Source organism: Corella eumyota, chromosome 1 (genome assembly GCF_963082875.1).
Source record: "Corella eumyota chromosome 1, kaCorEumy4.1, whole genome shotgun sequence".
NCBI lineage: Eukaryota > Metazoa > Chordata > Ascidiacea > Phlebobranchia > Corellidae > Corella > Corella eumyota.
In genome coordinates this window covers 6,030,822-6,050,482 of record NC_137490.1, presented here as the reverse complement: position 1 = coordinate 6,050,482, position 19,661 = coordinate 6,030,822, and the positions used below count along the sequence as shown (strand labels likewise).

The 19,661-nt window shown below is 35.8% G+C and overlaps 1 protein-coding gene across 3 annotated transcripts in view; it reads left to right on the top strand.

Annotated features, from left to right (window-relative positions):
• The first annotated feature begins 894 nt into the window (after positions 1–894).
• Positions 895–19,661, top strand: part of LOC145763531 (extracellular matrix organizing protein FRAS1-like) — a 54,843-nt gene continuing 36,076 nt past the window's right edge. For all 3 annotated transcript variants that reach the window (XM_082574993.1, XM_082574992.1, XM_082574991.1), the window contains exons 1-2: positions 895–1,121; positions 2,641–2,672. In XM_082574993.1, coding sequence (XP_082431119.1) covers positions 1,061–1,121; positions 2,641–2,672 — 93 coding nt within the window. In that variant the 5' untranslated portion in view covers positions 895–1,060. The remainder of the gene's footprint in view (positions 1,122–2,640; positions 2,673–19,661) is intronic.

Here is a 19,661-nt window from a genome sequence, read left to right as displayed (position 1 = left end):
TTTAGTATAAAGTCAGATATTATTAGTTTTGGTAAAAAAAAGATTGTTTGTAAGTTTGGGCTTAAAAAATTAATTTAGTTTTTTTTTTTATAAGTTGTTGTGAAAAGTTTGTTGAAAAGAAATAAAACTACCAATACTAGGTCTCAAACTTAAGCCCGCTGGAGATTGGTCGACAAATGCTTTAGTTTACTTATTCGTAAAATTGTCAATAATTTCAAGTATGCGACAAACGTTTCGCGCGAGGGCGCCCTGCATCCCATACCTTATCTTCTTTTGTTCGCAAAACAAACACAGGAATTTCTGAAAAGTGCTTCAGTTGAATCAAATACATCAAGCTTGTTAGAAGTAAGAATAAAATAGTGAAGCGGTGAATATGGAAATTAGTAGTAGGTTTTGTCATAGATAGTAAGCATTAGGCCAAACAATTAGCAAGTATTTATATAAGATTTAATCGCAGTTCTAGTTCCGTCCCAAGAAGAAATTTTACACTTGAATACATCGCGGCTCGCGGGTACGTTCCCCGGGAATTGTGCTTTATTTTTCCGCCGAGGGAAAATTCTTTCTAGTACGAACTTTGGACTGTTTTTTCCCGGCGTTAAATTTGCAGTGTTTATTTTAGTGATATCGGTTAAGTTTCGATGAATTCAATTAACAAGACGGGGCTCAAAAGTTCAACATTTTTTAGTAAAAGTCAAAGAAGTTTATTGTATTACGTCATTGGTGTGTGTTTTAGGTTTTAAAACTAACTTTTATTTACGTACTAAGAACATCTACCTTTGTACTTTGCATTTGATAAAAAGCAAAAATGTTAACAACTGTATAGGCTGTAAAGGTAGAAAATTAAATTTTGAAGCCGATAATAAAATATGACTTTTTGTAATCTACAGAAGCTTTTGTAGTTTTTATGTTTAGTTGAAAAAGGTATTTTATTTGATGGCCAACCTATGCCGGATATAATTGTATAGACCAGCGCAACTTTCGACAAAGAGAAGGGTAGTTTTCTGCTTGGAAAAGACCAAGACCAAATCAGCTACCTCGACATCGGGACATTGCCTAAGAAATGCATTTAAAATGGACTACGGCAATAACATGCCTGACATTGTTTATTGGATACATAAACGGTGAGATTTAGTGTTGATTGTGTAACTATGCCATGGGCACGCGCTCTGTTATAATTAGAAATCCCATGACGAAGTTTACCGCACTATTTGTTTACTCATGCTGTCGAACAGTGCATTGCGCGTATTTAAAATACTTAATTCCTAAGCCATTGTCATAAAAAAGCTGACAAATGTGTGTATTGAGCGCGCTGGTTAAATTTCACGCTCGTTTACTTTACGTGACAGAACGTTGTTAAACAGCTATCTTCTGTACCTACACACACAGAGGCACAAGGCCAGCGAGCTTATGATTTTGCTATGAGCTAAAATTTATGGATTCATGGTAGTTTAGCCACGATAAGAATATGTCTTGCATATTTTGCTGGTGGCCCGTTATGGGTCACGCACTTTTTCATAGCACCTCAACGAACTGTCGGGGTCTGGGGTAATCGGTGCGATGAAAAACGGTTAAGACGAGTTTACATTTTTGAACATAGCTGCTTTGGTTTATATATAACCGCTTTTGCAAAATACTAAGGCTTTAACGCAACTGAAATGACAAAACTCTGTACCATTTAGAATTTCAAAAAGATTTATTTTTAGAAAAACTACTTAAAATATCATGGTATTATTCAATAAACTGCATTTTTAAAAATACTTTTTTCCCAAATACCGGTTTATTTTCGTCAAGTGTTGGATAGCTACGCGAGTTTTCCGTTATACATAAGTGTTGTGTGTTGATTTTCTGTTTTATCGAATATTCGCCGGTCTCTTATCGAACCGCACGATATCGACTGATAAGTGGATATTATATATACCATGTTTAAGAATAACTTTTAAAATAACATGCCGTTTTATGTGGGCTTCATCTACTAACATGAAGAGTCAAAAAGAAAATTAAAAAACGGAAATGACCAAGTTAACCCTTCATCACTTAATTAAAACAGCCGAGTGTCGATGCCGATTTAATTAGCACCGAATTAGTAAATAGTTCAAATTTGTTGTATAACAGTTTAGCAACATTAACAAAGGCTCGAAGGTCTTAGCCTTTCTTACTATAGCCCCAGGTACCGTGTATGCGCCGATCGCTTTATTTTTAGTAAATAGAAACAAATCTCTAGGCTTGCAAACGGGACACAGGAAACTTACTGTCTGCCGACGTCGAAAAAAATCAAAAAAGCGCCGTTTTTTGCCTAAAAATGCACAAAAATCGCTGGGTCGTTGAAGGCGAAGTCGCATTAGCCTTTAATGTTAAGAGAATTCTGCCGCGGTTGCTGTAATAACAAACATTATCTGTTAAAGGCAAAGAGTATCGTTTCTATCTCGAAACTCATTTGTAATCGCTTTGGTTAAATTTATTAAAATTTGGTACATTTGAAATGACGTCATATATTTTGTAATTCACAAATGCAACATGACTATAATCGAGTTTCACATATACATACACCTAACCTAACAGTTAATTTAGCTTCTTAATTTAACACCTTTTGTTTACTAATATTAGCATTTAATTTAATTACAAAATTTTGTTTTATTTTAGGTCAATGTTTGGACAATAGAATAACTAGAAACGTGAGTTATTTTTATATTTTACCTTAAAATACATAAATCAAAATAGGTGAAATAAGGTTAACATTTATGTTGAATTCAATGTTGATAGATTTCCTATTATGTGTTGTGTATTTTATAATACGTGTTATTTTCGTATTGTGGTTTTGTTTGTGATAAATCAGATTTTGCGAGCCAGATATATATACTTGAACACAAGATACATTGTTTATTTTTCTTTATAAATCGCTAGCTAGAGGCTAATTTAAGATCGGTAAGATTTAAATTTGTAAAAAATTAAATTCATTGCGAAATTTGTAACTGAGACACCCCGTAATACGATAACAAACAAGGAGAGTTGTTTATTATTACGCTCACTTTACGATGTGGTATAGTTGTGGGTAATGTTCCATTTACGAGTAAGATATGAACCATTTCAGTTTTTGTTTTGATTTCCAAATATTGTAAATGAATATGTAAGGCGAATTTTTTTCCCGCTGTAGTTCTGCGTATTTGAAAGTTGTTTAGTATTTTGGTGGTCTAACGCGTTATCCTGTTTTGTCAAAGTGACTATCTCTTTTGTTTTGTCCAATACCCTGAATCGGAGTCATAACTTGAAAGTAAAAAGCCGAATGTGTTTGGGTGGCGTAACAATTTGTATTTTGAAAATATTACGTCACACAGTTAAATGTAATTTGAATCTTGTGTTGTTGATTTGATTACTGAGAATATGAATAACCACAAGGTTGCAGAAAAAACAATCACAATATTTTGCTCTATTTTTATCCCAAAAGCTTTATAAATAAACCATACCTACTCCAAGTACATTATCCTATGTTAAAGTATCAAATTTGACCCCACGTATTCCTTATGACAACGTTACAAAAATACTTTCCACTAGTTATTTAAGTTTTGAACTCAGTTAATCTGAAACCAGCTAAATATCCAATTACCTGTTAGTTGTTTTTCGGGACACATTAGCACGCCCTCCGCGCTGTGAAGAATAAAGATCCCAAAGTAACTGGATACAGGAGCTTGATTTCCCTTTATCAGCTAGGCTTAATTTTCAACACGAAAAATCGTTCGATCAACGATTCGACGTGATCAATTAATCGAGCATTTAATCAACACCTAGGTTCGCGCCCCAATGTGTGGCTTGTCAACATGTTTTCTCACCCAGGTTTTGTTTATTACGTCAACAAAAGACGCAACGGGGACAATGCATTGACGGGAAGCGCACGTTTTATGTCGCCTGAAAACGCGGTCTTAAATTCGCGTGACTCTGACTTTCTGCTGAAAGTGGCATCTCATAGAATAGCGGGTGACGACAAATGTAGTTCCGAACGTTCTTCGCACGCTAACCGACCCCACGCTTTGTATGATAACAATACGATTATGACTAAACAAATATATTTGTAATGGTGCAGGTTATTGCTATGGTGTAGATATGGTGGGGCGTTCCCCATTGTTGTGCTACTACATTGCGTGATACTACGCAACGGTTTGGCTCCCTTAATCATAACAAGACAATATCAGTCTTGGCAGGTGCTGTATAATAACGCTATATTTAGCTGTTTGCTTTGTAAATGTCGCAAACGCCCTTAAACCTTAGTTATTCAGGGACATAAAAATGGTAAAAAAGGCATTTCAATTTAATTTTAAAACACTGTTTTGGCTATGTTTTAAAATAGTAACTGAAGGTTGCGGTCGTGTTATAATTGAGCATGCGCACGCTAGGTAAACTGTAGCTACGTCGTCCAATTTTCACTGTATGCAACTTTAAATTCACTTACCATAACGTAAACACTCGCGACAGCATTAAATAAACCTTCTTTTTATCACAAACCGATTGATGTGTCCATTTTCCCGTGACTGGAATTCCATTTTGGATATCTGACCCGCGAAAGCGTTTTGAAGCCTCGTGTTATTTTTGATCAGACGGAGTTTAATTTAAACCGGAAAAAATAACACCTATAATTTTGTCCATTTAAAAACAATCTGATACAAAGTTAATTTGTTATCTATCTAACTGCATAAGTAATTGTTACGTCATGTCGATTCGATAACTAATATTGTTCTATTGTGTTAAAAGAATATTCAATTTGAGCTTCAAGTGTAGGCTTGAATAGGACGCCATGTTTGTTAAGGGCAATACACATTTTTACCGGCACTTGAATTCTTAAGTAGTAAAAACCCGGAATTATTTGCCGGGTTGGGCCAACTACAAAAGGTTTACAGCTACAAACACAGCTGCTCGAAATTAAATTCTACAACCATATTTAATTTTATAATTCAATCATGGTGACTAATATAACAAATTGCACATTGCAAAAAGGCGACAACCTGTGCAAACAAAGAACATGTTAAATTGGAACAACTGTTCGTTTTAAAAAGGGATTTACTATCAGCATACTGGTAGCCTGGTAGGTAACTTTACACACGTCAATAAGTCATATGTCTTATGCTACAGCAACAACAGTCTGCCATGGCGGTCGATGGAAAAATCTATCAGTCGAAATCTAGTTTTTCCGTTGTCGTGTACATAGTTTGGATTACAGTTGTAGCATTTCCATGACGGTCTAAGCTTCTAGTTGCAACTCTAAAACCCTTTCAAGAACTTTGTCGCCCACATGCATTGCAAATCAAGCAATTACCCTTTCAGGCAGTCGGCTAAGCACCAAGACTAAGTCTGTAACCTAAGCAGGCTTGGACCTTCTTTTGTAAACAGTAAAAATATCGCGGCTTTAGTCATGCACGCTCTGTTTTCATAATTAAGATTACTAGTGCCTCGCCCCTTACCGGATTTCATCAGAAGGATGAAACGAACCGTAACGTTCCTAAGACCGCCAATTTAAAATATTTATTAACCGAACTAGTGTGTATTTTAAACTAAGGTCACACATCAAAAACATTAGGCTGCCAAAATAAGGCTGCAAAGATTTTATGGAATGCTGTTGTAACTGTTGTGTTTACCTCGACCTAGTAAGTGTCTGTCGTCTATTTTTCAATATAATCCGTTTACCCGTCCGGATTTACATTCGTGTCCACCCTTTGTGTCGCAATAATTCCGCGTCTTTATTTTTGGCGGCGGAAAATATGACAACAATAGACCTAGCTATCTCTCTCACTACCTTCCAACAACGCTTCGTAAGTGCCAATCATATTCTACAGCGAGGCATAGCCGAACGTACAACTCTTTTAGAATAAAATACCTGTGCTTCCAAGTAAAACATATTTACACGGGATGTACAGTCCTTAAAGGATAAGTTGCGTTACCAAATTTTGTTCCGGCATATACAGTGGTCATTTGAAGGCAAGTGGCCGATTGCGCGGCCTATTGTTGTACCATAAAGCGTATAGTTTGTATGGGTGGTATGTTGTATCAACGTGGCTTATATATCCACCTGTCATTGACAGAAATCTATTGTCTAAGTTTATATTCCCGAATTTACGCTAAAATATTATGCATACCATGGTGCACGCACTTTCCTTTTACTAAATTTAGATGAAATAAAACTGAAATAACTTTGGTAATCAATGTTAGTTTTTGCACACTCTGTTGCAGAAATGCAACGTTTTTATATACCTATTTGGAATAAAATGATTGTATAAAGTGTAAAGTGTATTAAAAATGGGTTGCAATTTGATATGTAAATTAAAGTATATCTTTTTGCATTACATTTATTTCTTGTCAACCTTACAAAAGAGAGATTGGACGGGTTTGTTTGAATGGTGTGGTGATTGATAGGTCTAAACAGAAGACATGACTTCACAAGACCAAGTCTGTCTGTCTAATACTCCCATAAACATAAACGGTCGGCTCTTCTTTAGTTCAATAACTTATAACTAGGATACATTCATTAGTTAAAGGAAGTATTTAACTGTGCAGTTTATTGCATTTATATAAGGGGTATCTGCGAGCCTTCAATCGTGAATTATGGGTGCGGTTTTGATCATTTTAAAAATAAATATGATGTAACGTTTGGTTTTTGTGTTTGAGAAAAGCCATTTTTACCACAATTTTGCTTGTTACTTTGGGGCAAGCAATTTTACTAGCTGTTGCGGTGTAGATTTTAAAGTTTGCCTCTTGTAACCTTTCTATCTTACATTTACTTGTGTAAAACTTTATTTATTTTTTATATTACCAAACCACTTGGTTCTTTTGATATTTAGCGTCTAATTAATTACGGTTTATCACAAAGACAAGGTTAAGTTTATATGTCTCCCGAGAGTAGGTGCCTCGTTAACCAGCCATCACTCCATTCACTATAAAAGGAAAGTTAAAATGATAGACGTGCCGGCTCTGCCGACGACTAAGGGTTAAAAGACCGGTATGACGTCATATTGATTGTGGCCTTGAGACCACATGGGAGGGTATTGAGGGATCTCCGGTTATTAAGGTAGCGGCGTCACAAATCTAAAGGTGGTTACGTATTTGAAATACCTTTAGGAATTTTCTTGTTATGGTTTCGCAATTCTGCTGGATGTGCACATCAATATTTAGTTTATGACATCACCGCTACCGTTACGTCACGCCAGTAATCGCTTAAAACGTTGCGGCGTAAAAGTATTTGTTATATCAACACGAAGTGCCTCCTTTCTAATATGACGTAGCACCAGAACAATTGTCATCACAAAAAGTTTGTGTACCTTCCAATGATGGATGAAACGTGTGGAACCGCTAAGCAGAAACCGGCCAGGATTCGTTTTCAGGCCTGGTCAGAACGAGGCTATGTTGTTTTTAGGCAAGTAGCCAGGACCTGAGTGCTCTTCGGTTTGACCAAACAAATTATGTCCGAGATCAAATACGCTAAATGGTCAGTTATGACCTTATCACATTGATCATTTTCAAGCTACCCAGCTAACCACATATACCACACCCCGATGTATTTTATCACATTCTTTTCGCTCAATCTACATTAGTAATTGACATTTGATTCTCAAAATAAAAAAAACATTACATGGATAGTTTTTAGCACTAATCTTAATGATGAAATGGTAAACGCTTTAAAAAAGTTTTTAAGAAATTGTTTGAAAAAATCACAGTTGATAAGATTTGTCCAACCAAAGTGTTAAACTAAAATTTGACAGCCACTGCCATATGACTGACATACAACGTCGGTTTAATGATAATCTATTGGTAAATGGTGTGCAAATTACTACCTTTGCCTAAACAATGCTATGTTATCTATTTAGCTAAGCCAGCAATTTTTGTTCCGTAAAATCCTGGTGGTCTACGTTTGTCTTTACGTATATATTATTAATTAGATATATTATACACAACTGTTAAATGTATGGAAATTGTATATGTTGGTTGTGCCTCTGCATGAATAATTAAACACAATCCCTTGGAAGTGCAATTGAACATTATCTTAAAGAGAATTTTGACATTTTATCGCTCTTAAATTCTTCAAGGTGGTAGGCTATTAAACATAGGTAAATAAAAGTGTACGAAAAATTATGGTATAAAATGACAAAAATTTATATTATTACCCTTACTATCTCGTTGCTTAACATAATAAATGAAAGAGATCATATTTTTCCCCCCAAATCGATTGTGTTTTTAAGAAAGTATTACATACCCAGTATGGTGTGAAATTTAATTAAGTTTTGAATCTGGCGTTGTTGAAACAGTTTCAAGTATTTTCATTCTCACCTTGGTTAAAATTCCAGAATCGGAAACCGGCCATTCTAAGTGGCCACCTAAATACGGTCAAGGAGTCTGACTTAACCGTGCCTACAAATGCGTGGCGTTTACGCCGATTATTTACAACAAGGGCCGACGTTGGGTGACCACAAAGCTTTCGTTTTTGATACGGGTTAGAGGCAAAGTCGTTACTTAACACCAGTTAGTACCCGCTATTACATGCTGTGCTAGCATGCCAGGTAGACCATGGTTAACCGCCGAAGATGCTATCTTTTTACCCTGTCGCTTTTTTATGAATCACCTATAGCCTTGTCTGGTTGGCGTATAAATCGGTTTATACCAAAAACAATCGTATGGCTAATCCCATGGTATTATTAAATTAAGAATGTTAAGGTTATGGCCTGCGCTACATACACGTGACTTTTTGTGTGTAGACAACGGCCGTATTGCTAGAAACTTCCGGCCGTTAGCCTAGCGTAATCACATTAAGTTAGCCTGAAGCCTTAAATTTGCCAGTTGCTACAAATTTCCTGTGTGAGGTCTTATAAGCAAGTTGCACTAATGACACGATTTAAGTAACTTGTTCTTTGTTGTTCACCTTTATAGTGATTGATATGTTTTTAATTCTGTCGAAGAGTAATGGCCTTATTTCCATTTAATTTATTATAATCTACTTTGAAAGTTTCATCTGTCGTTGACAACTGTTAAAAATAAACAAGGATTTCTTAAAATTCTTATTTGTATATTTATGAATTCCAATATTTATGATTCAACACACGATATTTTTTAACCCTGAGAGCTTAAATGTTTACCTACTGCGTGATCAAGTATTTACATAATGCCAACGTGGTCACGTGATTTTAATTTTTACTCTTATGTTAAAGTTTCTGATAAAAATCGGCAAAAAATACCATCAAACTTGCTGGTAATTCATTTCGAAATCCTGAATTTATTTATTTTGCTAAAGTGGTTGTGACATTACTTTATTCGACGCTGTTAAAGCATAAGAACTCAAGAATGAATTAAAACTGTTTAGACTGAGATTAATTTATTTACATACTTGTGTTGTGTGGTATAATGTAGATTAATTGACTAGATAAGGAAATTCATCCGTCATTCTGTGTATTTACTTTCGTGCAATTGTGTGTGGGCAGCAACGTCTGCAACCTCCATCATTTACCCTAAAAGCAATTGAAGTTAATGTACTTTGTGAATAACGTTTAATGACGCCTACCTACAAAAGTTTTTTTTTTTTCAAATAATGGCACATTACAATTTATTGGCCCACGAGTGATATAATCTTATGTACCGATATCAATTTAAAGTCCTTGCAATCTCGGGGAACCAAAAATGTCTTAGAGGCATTTATCAAAAATCTTTTTAGGCCCTTCTCCCATATCCAATTTCTTTGGATGTAAAACCTGATCTCATTTTTTTGGAGTTTTTGTTGTGGGGTTGTATTTGTTCAAACTATTACTGCAATTGGGCGTTTATTTTTTGAAGGACATGACCTTTTTAAACGCTTTATAAACCTACTTCTAGACACCTTAATGAATTTAAACCAACGCACTTTAATTGAACAGTGCTTTAAATTTTTACAACAATTCTTTAAGCCCTTTTTATTTGCAATAGTATCGAGTAAGTGATAAATTGCATTTGGGCTTAACGGTTTGATTAAAAGGCGTTGTATTTATATTCGTTTGAACTCTTTGTGCAGGTCTACCCGCATGCATTGTTAGAATGTTTTTACATAGTCACAAACGTTTGTTTTACGTTGTCCCTGTGTCTGCAAATGCACCTGTTAAGCGGGCCACTGTATTTGCATTTCCGCGGTATGTTTTGTTCTCAAGTGTCGCAGGCCAACTTGACAATTGCCGGTGTCGATTCACGCCTTTGTCCGACTGTTTTCAAGTCTTTGGTACCCAGTCAGACATAACACAAGGAAACTTGCTTGCTTTAACATGTCTCCTATTGTCTTATCTTGGTTGCATCCGTTCACACATTTCTCCTTTCCTTTTAGTTGCAAATTGCGATTAACACTCTTATTGTTTCAGTAAAGGGGAGTCTTGTTAACAGTTGTCTGTTCACACTTTTCTTCAATAAACAATTAAGCGATTGACAACTTGCAAACATTTTAAAGGAAGTAAAATTTACCATCGAACTAATTTTGTGGATGTTTTGAGAGTTGGTATTATTTGATTTTTGTTACAATATACAAATCTTAAACCATAAAGTTCATGGGAGTTCTGGTGATTTTAGGGAGAATTTTTAAAATTTATGGCGTTCAATCAAGCTTGTACGAACTTCAGGCTTATAAGCCATGTTAATACAGTAACAAATTTTCAAGACACACTTGATTACCTCGCCAAAATCCACCAAATTTACTTGGCAAGTATTTAAGCCTTGTTTACTACAAATAGTTTGTTTTTGGTGAAAGACATCTTTACCTACTACTATTTAACAATCAACAACAACGTTGTACCAGTCACAGTCAGCGGCTATAAATACATTCAAATAGACATTTAAAATCACTTAAGATGACCCTAACTGCTTTGGAGTAAGATCAATGAACAATTAACCAATCAGCATGTGGTTGGTCTTGGTCTCTACGTCACGAACCCTTCATTTTGTGACGTCACTCGGCATTCGTGGCACTTTAAGGCCCTTGTTTACCCAAAGTGGAATTTGTTGTGTTACTATTTGCACTGGGATTTTAAAGTTATTTTGGTGTTAATACCTTGATTATCACTAAGTGGTAATTCCTGGGTAGCCGCTTGGAGCACGCACAACGTAACGCTTGGACTAAAAATCGACAGATGATAGATTTTACAACTCTAACGAATTTTTTTTTGATCCGGTATCAATTTCTTTTTTTAAATCCAAACTTGTTTTTTTGCTGAAAGCAGCTTAAATTTTCTTACGTTTGTTATTAGAGTAGCAAATCAAAGGGCACCTCTGTTGGGATAATTTCGAACTACATATTTAAATATACCTTTTTAGTGGCTATTGTTTGAACCTAATTGTGAGCATCAAATTTCCAAAGTTAAAACAGTTAGAATTTGGTTGCCATGGACTTGCCTTAATATCAAATCTCCCGCCTCTTATTTAAGCAAACATCAGAGTCAAATACGTCACCAATTAGCGTTATGTCGTAAGTCTCCCCGCAAACATAACCTGGTGGCGCCTATGACGAAAACCAAACGTACGCGACGTTCAAATTCCAATACACAGCGACGGACATTTTTAGGCTTAGAATTTACTTAGAGTCGGCTATAAATAGCATGGATCAGGTCGTATTTTACGTTGACGCGTGTTGCTAATTTGTTTCCGCTTAGAACGGATGGTAAACAGAACATGTAAACTGTATATGTCTACATAGCGACTAATACCGTAAACTAGGCTTAATGTTGCGGAATTGTGTAATACAAATTGTCCATCTTGCCCTAAGGCTTGCAATATATCACGTTTAGTGTTGCCATCAATAATATATAGCAAACTGCGGTTTCCGATGGCCCAAGAATTGAGACTGGGTCCTGTCTTAATAGGTCTTTGGTATGCCGAATTAAAATAAACAAATGTTGGTTAAATTTGACAATACTACGAATTAAATGTAGCTTAGCCGCTGCGTCCGATGTAGCGATAACGACGATTCGATTTTTATCCCCCTGAAATGGAATTGTAACATGATTTCATTATTGAAAATTTGTATATTGGATTTAATTCAATTTTAACGATATTTAATGGTATATCTTACTCTTACACCTGGCGTTGTTTGCTTTGACGTGTCACAATAATTATTGATTGTGACATTTTATAGTCTTGGTAAAGACCCTACGGTGATATTCCGGATCAGTATTTTTTTTATATTTTCTTAGCGCTTTAATCAATCAAAATAATGCCACGTGTCGTTATCTCGCAAAATAGCCAAGAGTTTATCCCAGGATTTCGATAAGTGACGATATGTCGAAAATTACACCAACACATAAAGAAACCATTGTCCAAAAAGAACCCTGTTTATTTATATTTATCGCGTTTTTAATTATTTTGATTGTAAGGATTCAGGTTAGCGACCGATTTTTCCAGTTTGCGTGAGTGAAAAGTTGACTTTAGGGGTGTTTTAATCCACGTGCGTGCAGTAGGCTTATAGCAAACAATGGAGCGGGTGGAGTATGGACAAACAGTCTTCTCCTTGCACGCGCAATGTCACGGGTTTGTGTCTGACACGCTTATATCTTTGGATTTGCTTGGACTGCACGCCCAACATAAACGACACACCTTTTCATTCTCAAACCATGCAAATCAAACATCAAATTAAAGAAATTTGGCGTTTAGTTATTTTCTTCGGATTTTTTAATGAACTGTGCGTGCAAGCCTGACAATATTAATCTCTGGGTTTATCTGTCTGTGCAAACACCGTTTAGAATCGGGGACAAATTCCACTCTTCGACCCATCGTCCGATGACAACTCATCTCTGACCTCAATTAAATTTGATTTCACACTTTTATTTCATGGTGAAGTTTGCATCGTTTTTCAGTCAGCGAGCGATTAATCATGCCTCATTTAATTTGGGGAATTCGCACGTAGCTTTGCTCGCAGCAGGTGAGATTGTGAAATCAGTTTGTTTGTTTAAGTTGACCCTCGTGTGACGTCACAGTAATGTCCATTGTTGAATGGACGGCACCAAATCTTGGACAAATTAAAAGTAGATTTTGTTTCCATCTTTAACAGCACTATTTACTTGATTTATGCTGTGAATTGTTACTTTTACTATTAATATTACATCATACATTACGGTGGCTGATGTCACCCACTTAAAGTGGTCATGATTTTATTTGTTTAAAACAAATTCGTTCCCACCGGCCGTCGTTAAGGCCATTGTTTCACACGTTAGCCACTTTACCAGTTTGTGTTGTGTAGTGTATTGTGCTGGTCGCCCATGAGATAAAGCTTACGGTAATACATTGACATGGTACTTCGCATTACTATGCCATGCACTTAAGGGGTTCAAGTGATTTACGCCAAAATCTAAAATGTGAAGTGTCTAAATACCAGAAACATAATTCCAGACATAAGTATCCTATTTATATGAGTGTAAATAGGTACATCATACCTTCTTATAGCCCATTTACTTGATTCTTTTTGTATAATTGATAAAAAAACTACGCGCAAATACACCAATATTTATTTTGAAATATCCAAATTTGCTTACTACGTGTTCTGTTTGGTTTTATGCGTTTTATTTAGACAAGAATTACGGCACCGTGGGAATTATTAAGACCTTGACATTACACCATTTGTGTACTCGAAGATGACAAGAAACCTTTTTTTCACAGACTTCTTGATGTAGCGGTGTCATATGTATTGGCCCAACCTTGACTCGGTAATTATTTACCTCCACTTACGATTTTCCGATTTTTTTGGGAATTAACTCAATACCGGGCAGGACATGTGAAAATCAATTTAAACCGCGGTGAAAGGATAGATTGCCACACTTCTTCAAGGCTGTAATTACTTCGCATTTTCACACAACTCTGAGATAGGATATCGTGTAAATCCGCGCCAGCACTTACTTCAAGAGATCAGTTATCGCACATTAGAATATCCCACACACACGTACATATAGACCGGTATTACCATATGAGAAAGTTAACTCCGGGCATTCTTGTGGTGCACCTCAGCCAAGAAATTAAACAAAGGTGCGACTCATCTTTTAATTATTTTGCCCAAAAATATCAACTGAAATCTCACACAGAAATGAATGTTTGAAATGCATTGGATTTTTCGGCTAGTTTTAAAAAGCCATCTGCGGCGGGTTGCAATAAAATCTTGCCTTAAAAGTTTGCAAAGCGACGCCATTAATTCTGGACGTTGCAGAGACCTAAAATAGAATGAGCCTCTCCACAAACATGAACAGGCGCGTTGAATTATTAACCTCGTAAAATGTTTTACGAGTTTTTCTGTCGTATAAATATGCTTGGTGTTTTGCCACGTTAACTAAACTCTAAAAAATTTTTGCGACTTAAATTTTTTGTGACAACCCGCTTCGGAAAAAAATTTGATCTTTTTGCATTTACGCATTTCCCACCATAAGGCTAGACGCATTTCGTTTCAAACACCGCAACGCAGCACCTTGTAGCGAAACATTACCGACGTGTGTTTGCACTATGAAAAAAGTGACAGGCCTGATTTATTGGTAAATATTTGAGGGTTGAAACTGAACCCCGGTTCTACCTTTCACTGCACTTATATTCGAACCCCATTGACGTGTGTGTTGTCGCGTTGACTGTTGGTTTTTTCGGACGTTTTAAAGAACACCTTACCCTCTGATACAGCTATAAACCCTTAAGAGAATGTTGTGATCTATTGTGACCTTAACTTGTGCGGTTGCAACCTCACACCGAAACAAACCGAATTCGATCTTGGGTAGATGTTTGAAGTTAATGGCTGTGTTCCTCACAGGCCAAGAGCCGATACCGAATACTCGGCGGTTTTCTAGCTTGTTACGCGGTTAGTTGGGTACCTCGATTTACAATTAACGAAAGGTGGCCCCATTGTATCGTTGTTTGTCGTGAATGCTTTGAGTGTTTGACATTTTCTTGTATTTGAATGCTGCCCCCCAGCATTGAGCTTTGATCTTTCGGCCGAGTATTTAAAAAAAAAATACCATCAAACAAACCGAAAAATCAAATAAATGTCGTCTCTTTGGAATGCGTGAGATCAAAGCTATCTTACGTAAATTTTTCTCCCAAAGAGTGTCCTAAATTGTATTTTAAACCCTTTAGAACGTCCTGGGCACACATTTAAATAATAATAGTTTATTATAAAAGACGCTGGGTAGACAAAGAGTAAAATTCTAATCCTTCTGTACCAACATCGACTAAGTGCTTCTGTTTCATCCAACGTTTGGTTTATCTGCGTGCAATCCGGATACCGTAATTCTTTTATGACGTCACTGTATTTCTATTATGACGTCATTGATGACTCGCCTCGTGTATACGCGTGTCGTGAGAACATAAATGTCAATTGCGCGTCAAATATTCGTATTACCCCAATTTGCGTGCGTGTCACTTAATCGGATTCATTTAAAAAATTTTCAACAAAAAAAATCGCAACAAAATATTTTTATGACTTGACAAAGTTATTTTTCATGGCGCGCTTATTGTGGTAACAACGTGATGACATGAAACATTGTATACACAACTACCTACCCACTTAGGGCACAAGGACGTGGTACCACATTAAACCACACAAAGTGTCGCTCCGCTCGAGTCCTTTGTGCAACTATAGTTTACATTTTCATTGTCAACGTTTTAACCCATCACTTTACAGCGGAATTCGTTTTTTTAAGTATTTGACTTTTTAACGGAACCCATGTGGAATTTACAGGTGACCCCTAAACATGACTTAGGTATTTGGCAAAATCAACAAATCGTGTATTGGTTTAAGCACTGTCAAAATGGATTGCATTTTTTTTGGGTTGTTAGGGTAAATGAACTGGTTAGAAATAGGTTAATAATTCTCAATAAATATATGGTTTCAAAACAACACAAAACTGTCTTTAAAAAATTGTTGTTTGAGAGGCCGAGTTTTTTTGTGTTTTAGCAATTTGTCTGCGTGCGTTGTTTTGTGGCCAGACCTACCAAGAAAAATATCGAATGACGAAAAGTTGCGGGGCGCCAGGTAGACTGGGCCTCGCAATTTCCAATTTAATGAACTTTTTCTATAGAGTAAATAGCAAATCTGTTTTATATTCTAACCGTGTATGATAGGTAAAATTTACGATGTCATATTTGGTGTACTAGTGTGGTTATATCTTGATGTGACTTAAGCACATTACTCAATTTTTGCTAAATCTGCCAAGTTTAAAAAGTGATCGAAATAGCCTAATTTATTTTCGAAGGTTAATTAATTCTCTACGTCACAAGTTAATTCTTAAGTAACCGGGCGTAGAATAAATAGTTTAACGGACCATCTACCCTCAATGAGTTTACACGGTGTTAATCAAGTTATCGTCTATCTTTAACAAGTGCGTATAACAACGTTGGTGTTGCGATTACATCTAAGTAAATGCGTGAAGTTGGCGATTTTAAATAGACATTCATATAATAAAGAAAAGCTGGTTCGATCTTAATAAAATATGTATTACCCACGTAGTATAATATTTGTTGTAATAGATATAAAACTACTTGATGTGTCTATAGTTGGCACAGACGCCAGGAATATTCCAACTTAAATACTTGACCCGATTTGGCACCCTAATCCATATGGCAACAAGCACTTTCCAAATAGTTAACCCGACATAAAGGTTGTTTCATAACTTGCATTGTGAAATGTAAACCACCTATAAATCATAAAGTGTTTGTGTTTTATAATATTTTAACCTATGAGTGTATAAATGATTGGTATTTTAACATGATGTGTATATATCGATATTATTAACGCTCAGTAATTTTATAATGAACCCACCTACCATAGTTATCAACTTATCTCGTGTGAAAAGAGCTCGCTAACTTAATTAAATGATTAACTTTTCGCTTGTCTATTTGTGTTCATGTATTAAGGTTCATTAAAATTTACTCTAATTTAACCCCACATGTTTTATCTCATGTGATAACAGCCTAAATCAAAGTTCTGCCGGGTGAGATCAAAGTCAAAGACCAAATTCCAATTCTGTTTACAGGAATTATTCAAAGTGTAACTTATAGCACGTGATATCTTAATGTTTGTTGTTACCCCAAATAATTCTCATAGTTTTTAAGATTGATATGTGTTTTGGGCAATCAGTTTGTATAGGGGAATATACTTGGTATGGGTTCGTATTATGGGGTTTAAATTGACTGCTTGCAACCCTAATTGGTCGAATTTCAAATAGAACATTTCAACTTATGGTTATGTAAATATACGCTCTGTTAAGCGCTTTCAGGGCAAAAGATAGCGCTGAAATCAATATTTTTGCAATACAAATAGGGCGAGATTTACCAAACACTTACGCCTAGTCTATTAAAATAAAGTGAGCAAATAATAAGCATACCTTCCCCAACCCCGTATGACTTTTAGGCCAATCCTTAATTTGCGTTTTCTTGCGGTTGCGGTTAAAGATGTTTACCAGTTCAATAACGCGTGCACTTTTTTACGATAATTCGTGTTTTATTTTAAAACGAACACGCGTCCAACATTAGTCTACAGCATTTTAAAAGAGTCATAAAGATACTAACTGTGAAATATTCCGTCCAAATATTGTTCGGTCAACATACCAACCCCCTGCATAAGTTTTTTTCACTATTTAACAGTGTTTGCCCATCCATTTATAGGAGTTTAAAAATCGAATATTATTGACACAAAAGCACTGCCCTAACCGACTGGTAAATATTAGAATTTGGACATTTTTTACAGTTTTATTGTTACAAAAATTGCTTTGTACATCATTGCAAAGTTTGGCTGATTAAAAGACTGTAAGTTTGTTGAGTTTACACATAACAACGAAATTGGTAATTTAGGTATTTGATTAAACACAACTTTGTTTTGTACACAACTAGTTGTTGATCAACTAAAATCCTTTACAAACTTTCGTTCAAACGATCTATTTTTAGTAAAACGAAACAGTTAAGAAATCTTGAGCCCTCTGCAGGTTATGTGACAGTAATCTACACTCTAAGACGGATTGTAGGTGCTCACTGGACCTAATTTGGTGGCTAGACAAGGCCAGCTAGCAAGTGCATTAGCCATAAATTTAGGGTGTTTGAATTGGGTTAATATCGACCTAATAGCACTGGCGAGATTATTGGCTCGACTTCAAACAAAGATGGATGGATGTCTGCGTGACAAAATGCCTAATAAATAAACAATAACTCTTTTAACCTTTAATTTAATGTGAAATAAAGTAACAGATAGGCACGAAACTTGAATACAAAGTATCACGTTTGTATGCATGGTTGGGCCTTTTAATGCAAAGTTTGTTTTTATACTGTTTTTTGTACATTAAACTTTCCATCAATCTGCTTAAATCAAATGGGTGTAGAATTAAAATCCTGTATTTACCTGACCCTTGGGCGTGTTGGGTTATTTTCTATTTAAAGGGAGGCTCCGGTAAAAATGTTAAACCTAGGCTTTATAGAAATGCCAAATCTCGTAGTAAAACTAAAAACTACGTCACTTAAAGGGTTATTGGTTCATCTGAGGATTATGACGTAATCGAAATACGTTGTGGGAATAGTTGTGTTTTATCTTTTGATCCAAACTTAAAATAGATGACAGTTTCTTGACACGTACGCTCAATTTAGCAATTTCAATTATTTTAAATTTTTAAAAGTTTGATCGTCGTGTACAACAACAATCAAATGCATGTAATGAGTAAAAATTGCCATGTAAGGTCGCAAGTTCCCAGCAATTTAGGTTGATTTTACTGCGGTTAATATCGTTTAAAATAAGGGAATGGGTGACTGTGTTTAAATTTTATTTTTTGACGTGTTATTCTGCTTCCGTCTAAAATATTCGATTACAATGCTCGACAGCCGGACAATTTGTAACCTGACGCAAATTGCACTTCGACTCAATTTTAAAAATGTCAACCATAAATCTAGATTAAGTTGAATATGAGCCCAATTGGAAAAGTGTTTGAACGCCGCGTCCTTGAATTCTAACTTCAGTAAATACTTATGACCTATGAGGCCGTGTCCTACACAATTTAAACTAGCTAAGCCGTCTATAATTGACCGTAGCACCTATCGATGCCTCTACAGCGCTACTCACGGTGAAATCCTAAAATTTAGTTCAAAGTTGAAGAGTGCTCAAAAAAGCGGTGTCCGGAATATTCGGAATTCCGATTGTCTGGCCATTCGCTCTTGAGCCTAATTTTTAATCCTAATTTGTTTGGGGGTCAGTGTTTTTTGTTTGTTTAAACATATTAGATTTATCTGCATGGCGCAACGCCCCTTTTTTGCAAGGCTTTTTCAACAATGGCTATCATGTTTTGGATTTGATTCTGTGAAAAATATATTATTCAGATTTCTAATAAAACTTAATCTATCATTTGCATTACCTGTTGAACTTCGTGTGGTACTGTTAATGAACCCGGTTTGTTATTACCTTACGCAGAATGACACTTACCCTTTAATCCGCACATCCGCCGCATTGACCACCACAGCTTTCATCCACAAAGCTAATCAGCTTTTTTTGCGGTTAAATCGCACGGGTCATATAAATAAATAATTACTTAGTAAACCAACCCAATGCGATCTCAAACTCATTGTAATCAAATTGCGTATGCAGTTAAAGAGTTATGCTACCACCGTAAATTTATGTTGTTCGCTGTACGCTTATAAGTGCCAGTCAAACACATCGGATTTGCGTCAGTAGTAGAAGCCTT